Genomic DNA, 9650 nt, shown 5'->3' with positions numbered 1-9650 from the left:
GGCGTTTTTACATAGTGCACCCGATGGGGCGCTTTTACAGAGTGCACTCGATGGATGTACACAAGGGGCGCTTTTACATAGTGCACCCAATGGGGCGCTTTTAGATAGTGCACCCGATGGGGCGCTTTTACAGAGTGCACTCGATGGATGTACACAAGGGGCGCTTTTACATAGTGCACCCAATGGGGTGTTTTTACATAGTGCACCCGATGGATGTCCACACGGGGCGCTTTTACACTGTACCATATGCACATGGTGTGCACTCTGGCGCTGCAGTGGCTAGGAGATGTCAACTACCTCGCCTGGTATGCAGGAGGTCGTTGGTGCGTTACCGACCCTGACGATGCCTCCTGTATATTTGGAGTTTGAATATTCGGCCCATGGTCGTGTGGATTTTTCTCCGAACCCTCTGCTCTTTCCCTCCACATTTCAAATCAACACGCGTGTAGAGGATTTGACTGCAGTATAGTCCCACGTGATGATTACGCCACTTCGTTGAGCTATCATTTGTGGCTTCTGAAAAAGAAAATAGCAACGCAGCTCAGTGGGCCTTACTTGGTAAAATGAAAAAAAAAGTTAAACTATGAACTAAAACTAAACAATTCGTTTTTTTTTACTAGGTAAGGCCCACTGATCTATATAGCTCTTTTTCAGAAGCGACCTGGCCACAAATGATAGTCAATTAAGTGACTTATTATCATCATCTAAACGATTGATGTTGATTCTAAATGTGGAGGGGAAAATCGGAAGACCTCGGAGAAAAATCCACGCGACCACGAAGAGAGAGAGACACCGCAAACTCCAAATATACAGCAGCAGCAGCAGGCGTCAGGGTCGGGATTGAACCCACGCCGTGCTGTGTAGCAGGCGAGGTAGTTAACATCTCCTAGCCACCGTGATGATGATGAGAGAGACACCGCAGACTCCGAATATACAGGAGGCGTCAGGGTCGGGATCGAACCCACGACCTCCTGTAGACCAGGCGAGGTAGTTAACATCTCGCCGCCGTTCGGGTGGCAGGAATTGACGCGTGTAGAGACCGGATGCTGGCATTGTGTTGAAACTTATTGCAATAAACTGTGAAATGGTGAATGACTTCGGCCGACTGAGAAATCTGTCTGGGTTTGGTCTAGTGGAAAGGGCGGCGACACTCACTCACACGCTCACCAGCTCACTAACCATCTACACTCACCCACTCACCCACTCGCTCATTCATTATCCAAGTCGCCCGGCAAGTCACCCATCCACCCACTCCTCATTTGAATCATCCACACGTGAATTTTTTGCGAGTCGCTCAATTACTCACCCACGAAGGTTGCCATCTGTCTTGATGGACCCAGCAGTGCTCCCTGGGCAACACGCCCGGGGCTTGGTCAGTGAGAGGGGTTGTGAGCAGCCCACACCTTGCCCACTACCACCACCACCACCTAACACCAAGTAGGCCTTTTCGCGACCAATATTATCCATAATAGAAGGGTTTTTTTGGGTTAGATCGCGTAAATATATAAATGCGTCGTTTAACCCGCCACCACCCGACACAGCCAATTAGTAAGGTTTGTCACGTAAAGATAACGTGGCCAATTCGTGACTCGTACAGCACACCGGTTGTGTGTTGGAGGGAAAACCCACAACATTTAAAATTCAAACCTGGCTGTCGCCTGATGAAGCTAGTTGTAATTACTGGTGAAACGTCGTACTCAGATTGTAAACGTTGTGGGTTTACTCTCCAACACACCGGTGTCCTGTACTAGTAACGAATTGGCACGTTCCGTTCACGTGACAAGCCTTGCTAATTGGCTCTGTCGGGTAATAACGGGTTTAACGACACATTTAGATATTTATGCGATCTAACCCAAAAAACCTATATTACAGATACCAAACACAAAGATCCCCCGTGCAGCCTGTAACAGACTATTGGGGCAAGTGCTGTTCGCGAGTAGCACCTACAAAGGCCAGAATGGCACACGAGGGGGTGGGTGGCCAGCACCACGCCCAGCCGCCTTTGTCTCCCAAGTGGCGATGACTTCACGCACCGCATCAGGTACTCATTTAAGGCTGAGTCGACCTAGTGGAGTCCCAGGACCGGTTCAGATAATCGTCAGTGTGGTTGGCCGTGAGCGGGAATCAAACCACTACTACACTACCGCTCCCCTATTACGGATACCACCACCACCACCACCGTGATACAGCGAAAGGGTCCGGGCACGGGAACGGAGTACAAAAGGCGAATCTTTATTTGGTCCGCACTGGACTCCCGGGACTGCGGAAACCCGCGGGACTCGACACCGCGCAGCGAACACAAAACTCAACGGCGAATCCGGTCAAACACGCCAGAGGTGGATGGGGTGGGGGGGGCAGTAAGGTTCGAGTCCGGTGCGAGGCCACTCCGTGGTAAGGAAGACAACGCCCCTAGGAGTCCTCGCGGGCCACGAGTCCGTTTGAAGCCAAGTCTCCACTCAGCTACGGCCGGCGGTGGATGTTGGTCCCTCACCTAGGGTCTGCCACCTGTCCCGGGGAGCTGGAGTCTGTGTTTGGGGGGCGGTAGGATTTGGTTGGCACCGCCGGTCTTGGTGTTGAACTCTTATCGCAGGAGACTGCACGGTTGCTGATGGTCGACCTCGTGCCGACGGAGAAATCTGTCTGTGGTTTGGTCTCCAGTCGGGAAGCTGGTGGGCCCTCACCCCCCACCCTTGCGATAGGCGAGCGTGCCACACGAGTATTCACAGAATGAGCCGTGCCCAGATGGGACACCCAGGTGGATGCTAGCCACGAGGATTGTCCCCCAAATGAAAAAGCAAATGCCAATTATACTCTTTGCTTTTTTCGGTAAAGTCACAGGTTAGCGTCTCTATGAGCTGTGACTTCTTATCTCATTGTCTGTTAAAAGCTCTAACAGATAGGTGAAAACCCTCCCCGTAGAGGTTATTAATTCTAGATTTGAAGCTTTCGTGACTGCAAGGATTCATACTCTTTGACTTTACCGAAAAAACCAAAGAGTATGAATCCTTGCAGTCACGAAAGCTTCAAATCTAGAATCAAATGCCAATTATCCGGCGAGGCGACCGTACAGATTGAACGCCCTGATCCGAAATGCTCAGATGGACCGGACAGCCACGTACCAACCAACCAGATGTCTAACCAGATGGGAGTGGACATCTACAAAGCAACCCGTCAGAGAGCTAACTGAATGTGAAAGGAGACATCAGCTCGTCGGACAGATATCAACTGCAGTGGAGTTATTCAATTTGGGGACAATGCGTATCGATCATCGCGCCCCCTCCCCACCACCCCGCACTGGCAGCAGACGAATGCACCGCCTCGCAGGGCCGGATGCCGAGGTCGCCGCGTGGCGCACGGAGACAGCTGACACTGGGGGTGCCCTTTTCAAACAATGAAGATGACGGAGACAGCCCCCGGTGTACAGCGTGGCGCTACGAAGAAAGCAAATCATCGCGACAGGTATCATGATAGGGGTACCCAGATGGACGACCAGATGAGTGATATCCAGAGGTACCCCAGATGGACGACCAGATGTCTGATTTCCAGGAAACCAGATGGACAACCAGATGTATGTGATCCAGGAAACCAGATGGTCAACCGGATGAGTGATAACCAGAGGTACCTCAGATGGACAACCAGATGTCTGTGTTCCAGGAAAATAGATGGACAACCAGAACCAGATGTATGTGATCCAGGAAACCAGATGGTCAACCGGATGATAACCAGAGGTACCCCAGATGGACAACCAGATGTCTGATTTCCAGGAAACCGATGGACAACCAGAACCAAATGTATGTGATCCAGGAAACCAGATGGTCAACCGGATGAGTGATAACCAGAGGTACCCCAGATGGACGACCAGACGTCTGATTTCCAGGAAACCAGATGGACAACCAGAACCAGATGTATGTGATCCAGGAAACCAGATGGTCAACCAGATGAGTGATAACCAGAGGTACCCCAGATGGACAACCAGATGTCCGTGTTCCAGGAAAATAGATGGACAACCGGATGTGGATGCTAGCCAGAGCTACCCCAGATGGACGACCAGAAGTTATGTCTTCGAGGTAACCAAATGGATACCCGGACGTGAACGCTAGCCACAGGTACCCCAGATTTCTTTGTCCAGATATTGAGCCAATATCTGGACAAGGCAATCGGATGGACGCAGCCAGACAGGCGTCCGCCTCAACATCGAGAGGACCGTTGTTGCCCGTCGCCGCCCGCCGCATCGAGCGGCTGCCCCCGCAGGCTCCGGGAGTCCCGGAGAATAAACTCTTAGAACAATATTGTTGGGGTTTCTTTCTTTGTTATACTCGTATAGAAACTGGCAGCGTTAGAGCGTCAAAGCACGATACAGGGGGTGGGGGACTACCGCGGTCTCCCACGCGGGCGCAGCAAGCGAGGGAGGGGTGGCGGTGAAGTAGCTACCCAGTGCGCAGTCGGTGCAATCGCACCGGGGTTCCACGGGGGAAGGTGGTGCGGGCGGGGGGGGGGCTAGGTGCCAGGCTTACGAAGAGGCTTGCGGGGGGGAGGGGTAATATGGGAGAGGGATGGGGGGGTGGGTGGGGTGGGGCTACCCCCCCACTCGGATGGGCCCCCATTGGACTCGTTGCAGCTAGGGCCCGCGCTCACCTCGCTGCTTGGACCCTGCAGGTTCACGTGGCGCCTGAACGCCCTAAAGGTCCCCCCTGTGTAGCCGAGACTCTGACCCCTGACCCTATAGACTCTGACCCCTGACCCTATAGACTCTGACCCCTGACCCTATGGACTCTGACCCCTGACTCTATGGACTCTGACCCCTGACTCTATGGACTCTGACCCCTGACTCTATGGACTCTGACCCCTGACTCTATGGACTCTGACCCCTGACTCTATAGAATCTGACCCCTGACTCTATAGACTCTGACCCCTGACTCTATAGACTCTGACCCCTGACTCTATAGACTCTGACCCCTGACTCTATGGACTCTGACCCCTGACTCTATGGACTCTGACCCCTGACTCTATAGACTCTGACCCCTGACTCTATCGACTCTGACCCCTGACTCTATGGACTCTGACCCCTGACTCTATGGACTCTGACCCCTGACTATATGGACTCTGACCCCTGACTCTATGGACTCTGACCCCTGACTCTATGGACTCTGACCCCTGACTCTATGGACTCTGACCCCTGACTCTATAGACTCTGACCCCTGACTCTATGGACTCTGACCCCTGACTCTATGGACTCTGACCCCTGACTCTATGGACTCTGACCCCTGACTCTATAGACTCTGACCCCTGACTCTATGGACTCTGACCCCTGACTCTATGGACTCTGACCCCTGACTCTATGGACTCTGACCCCTGACTCTATGGACTCTGACCTCTGACTCCTCCGAGGTGAACAAGAGGATGTAAGGCGCTGGCGTGCAGTCTTTGGCATAGTGAGTGGATGGGGGGGGGGGATACAAAGAGACACGGGGAGACACGGGGAGACAGAATGAGACACAATGAGACACGGGGAGATACAAGGAGACTCGCAGAGACACAAGGAGACACGGGGAGACACGGGGAGACACGGGGAGACACAAGGAGACACGGGGAGACACGGGGAGACACAAGGAGACACGGGGAGACACAAGGAGACACGGGAGACACAATGAGACACGGGGAAACACAAGGAGACACGGGGAGACACAAGGAGACACGGGGAGGCACAATGAGACACGGGGAGACACAAGGAGACACGGGGAGACACGGGGAGACACAAGGAGACACGGGGAGACACGGCGAGATACGGGGAGACACGGGGAGACACGGCGAGATACGGGGAGACACGGGGGAGTTACCAATCCCGGGACTGACACATTGCATAGGACCACTGCAACAACTCAGTCAGGCTTCGTGTTACTATGCGTTCGTGTTACTGTGTGTGTGTGTACACGTGTTACTGTGTGTGTGTACACGTGTTACTGTGTGTGTGTGTACACGTGTTACTGTGTGTGTACACGTGTTACTGTGTGTGTACACGTGTTACTGTGTGTGTGTATACACGTGTTACTGTGTGTGTGTACACGTGTTACTGTGTGTATACACGTGTTACTGTGTGTATACACGTGTTACTGTGTGTGTGTGTACACGTGTTACTGTGTGTGTATACACGTGTTACTGTGTGTGTATACAGGTGTTACTGTGTGTGTGTACACGTGTTACAGTGTGTGTACACGTGTTACTGTGTGTGTGTGTACACGTGTTACTGTGTGTGTGTGTGTACAGGTGTTACTGTGTGTGTGTGTGTACAGGTGTTACTGTGTGTGTGTGTACACGTGTTACTGTGTGTGTGTACACGTGTTACTGTGTGTGTGTACAGGTGTTACTGTGTGTGTGTACACGTGTTACTGTGTGTGTGTACAGGTGTTACTGTGTGTGTACACGTGTTACTGTGTGTGTGTACACGTGTTACTGTGTGTGTGTGTGTACACGTGTTACTGTGTGTGTGTATACACGTGTTACTGTGTGTGTGTACAGGTGTGACTGTGTGTGTGTACACGTGTTACTGTGTGTTAGTGTACAGGTGTGACTGTGTGTGTATACACGTGTTACTGTGTGTGTGTGTACAGGTGTGACTGTGTGTGTATACACGTGTTACTGTGTGTGTGTGTACAGGTGTTACTGTGTGTGTATACACGTGTTACTGTGTGTGTGTGTACAGGTGTTACTGTGTGTGTATACACGTGTTACTGTGTGTGTGTACAGGTGTGACTGTGTGTTTATACACGTGTTACTGTGTGTGTGTGTACAGGTGTTACTGTGTGTGTATACACGTGTTACTGTGTGTGTGTGTACAGGTGTTACTGTGTGTGTATACACGTGTTACTGTGTGTGTGTGTACAGGTGTTACTGTGTGTGTATACACGTGTTACTGTGTGTGTGTGTACAGGTGTTACTGTGTGTGTATACACGTGTTACTGTGTGTGTGTACAGGTGTTACTGTGTGTGTATACACGTGTTACTGTGTGTGTGTGTACAGGTGTTACTGTGTGTGTATACACGTGTTACTGTGTGTGTGTGTACAGGTGTTACTGTGTGTGTATACACGTGTTACTGTGTGTGTACACGTGTTACTGTGTGTGTGTATACACGTGCTACTGTGTGTGTGTGTACAGGTGTTACTGTGTGTGTATACACGTGTTACTGTGTGTGTGTACAGGTGTTACTGTGTGCATACACGTGTTACTGTGTGTGTGTACAGGTGTTACTGTGTGTGTATACACGTGTTACTGTGTGTGTGTACAGGTGTTACCGTGTGTGTGTGTATACACGTGTTACTGTGCGTGGGTGTGTGTACACGTGTGTGTACGTGTATATAATGTGGGTCCAACAAATTCCCCCCTTAGGATCGGCCTGTGTGTGTGTGCATCTCTGTATATCTTTGCCTTTATATGTGAGTGTGTGTATGTATGTGAGTGTGCGTATGTATGTACGTGAGTGTATGTATGTGAGTAAGCATTGCCACTAGGGAGACAATGGCGGTCGGGCGTGGTGCTGGCCACCCACCCCCTCGTGTACCGTTCCGGCCTTCATAGGTGCTCGCTAACAGCACTTGCCCCTACAGTCTGTTAAGGTTATACGGGGGATCTTTGTCTTTGTATGTGAGTGTATGTGAGTGAGTGTATGTGAGTGTGTGTATGTGAGTGTGTATGTATGTGTGTGTATGCGAGTATGGGGAGCGGTAGTGTAGCGGTTAGCGCTACGCTGCGCTACGAACCCGGCGACGCGGGTTCGATTCCGGCTCACTGCCAACACCGGTGACGATTATCTGAACCGGTTCCGGGCCTCCCCTAGGTCGACTCAGCCTCAAATGAGTACCTGGCGCGGTGTGTAAACATCGTCACTAGGGAGACAAAGGCGGCCGGGCGTGGTGCTGGCCACTCACCCCCTCGTGTACCGTGCCGGCCTTCATAGGTGCTCGCTAACCGCACTTGCCCCTACAGTCTGTTAAGGCTACACGGGGGATCTTGGTGTTTTTTTGTGTGTGTATGCGAGTATGTATCTGCGTGTATGTATGTGAGTGTGTGTGCGTGTGTTTATGATGACAGAGGCTGTGGGCCCGCCAGGCCGGGCCGGGCCTGCAGCCGCGAGTCGCTGCAGTGGAAGCAGAGGATGTGGCCGTCCAGAGGGAAGCAGCCTCGCTCCTTGCCCTCCGAGGGGGACAGCACCAACCCGCAGTCCTGAGTCACGGGGACACACACGGAGACACACGGGAGACACACGGGGACACACACGGGGAGACACACGGAGAGACACACGGGAGACACACGGGGACACACACGGAGACACATGGAGACACACGGGGAGACACACGGGAGACACACACGGGGACACACACGGGGAGACACACGGAGACACACGGGAGACACACGGGAGACACACGGGAGACACACGGGGACACACACGGGAGACACACGGGGAGACACGGGAGACACACGGGGAGACACACAGGCACATACGTGAAGTCAACAGGCTGTAGTGGCAAGTGCTGTTAGCGAGTAGCAGCACCTATGAAGGCCGGCACGGCACACGAGGGGGTGGGTGGCCAGCACCACGTCCGGGTGACTTTATCGCCCCATGTGATGATGTTTACACACCGCACCAGGTACATACAATTTCAAGGCTGAGTCGACCTAGGGGAGGTCCACAGTTTGGGTTGCGTGGCCACAGGTCACGGCGACTGCGGCTTCAAGCGTCCCCTGTTTGGATGTTCCGATGCGGTGGGTGGCTCCACCAGCGGTGACTTCGACGAGGAGGAGGAAGAATGTCCTAGCCAGGAGGTGGTGGGATTGATGTTTGGTTCTCGAACGAGGAGGTGTTTATTGTCTTGAACGTCCGCGTAGTTCCACTCCGTTCACACAGCAGCAGCAGCAGCAGAACAATCTCGAGAGGCATTGCGGTGGCTAGGAGATGTTAACTCCCTCGCTTGGTATACAGGAGGTCGTAGGCTCGATCCCGACCCTGACGATGCCTGCTGCTGTATATTTGGAGTTGGCGGTGTCTCTCTCTCTCATCATAATCACGCTGGCTAGGAGATGTTAACTCCCTCGCCTGGTATACAGGAGGTCGTAGGCTCGATCCCGACCCTGACGATGCCTGCTGTATATTTGGAGTTGACGGTGTCTCTCTCTCTCTCTCATCATAATCACGCTGGCTAGGAGATGTCAACTCCCTCGCCCGGTATGCAGGAGGTCGTAGGCTCGATCCCGACCCTGACGATGCCTACTGCTGCTGTATATTTGGAGTTGGCGGTGTCTCTCTCTCTCTCTCATCATAATCACGCTGGCTAGGAGATGTCAACTCCCTCGCCCGGTATGCAGGAGCTCGTAGGCTCGATCCCGACCCTGACGATGCCTACTGCTGCTGTATATTTGGAGTTGGCGGTGTCTCTCTCTCTCTCATCATAATCACGCTGGCTAGGAGATGTCAACTCCCTCGCCCGGTATGCAGGAGGTCGTAGGCTCGATCCCGACCCTGACCATGCCTGCTGCTGCTGCTGCTGTATATTTGGAGTTGGCGGTGTCTCTCTCTCTCTCTCATCATAATCACGCTGGCTAGGAGATGTTAACTCCCTCGCCCGGTATACAGGAGGTCGTAGGCTCGATCCCGAC

General features: G+C 52.8%; 1 protein-coding gene across 1 annotated transcript in view; it reads right to left on the bottom strand.

Moving 5' to 3' along the window:
- Positions 1-2211: 2211 nt before the first annotated feature.
- LOC142930466 (uncharacterized) overlaps positions 2212-9650 on the bottom strand; it is a 51836-nt gene continuing 44397 nt past the window's right edge. Inside the window, exon 10 of the mRNA XM_076072866.1 lies at positions 2212-8219. Coding sequence (XP_075928981.1) covers positions 8076-8219 — 144 coding nt within the window. The 3' untranslated portion in view covers positions 2212-8075. The remainder of the gene's footprint in view (positions 8220-9650) is intronic.

Source organism: Petromyzon marinus, chromosome 39 (assembly GCF_048934315.1).
Source record: "Petromyzon marinus isolate PM22_M1 ecotype Great Lakes invasive population chromosome 39, UKy_Petmar_22M1.pri1.0, whole genome shotgun sequence".
Lineage (NCBI taxonomy): Eukaryota > Metazoa > Chordata > Hyperoartia > Petromyzontiformes > Petromyzontidae > Petromyzon > Petromyzon marinus.
This window is presented reverse-complemented; position numbering and strand designations above follow the sequence as displayed.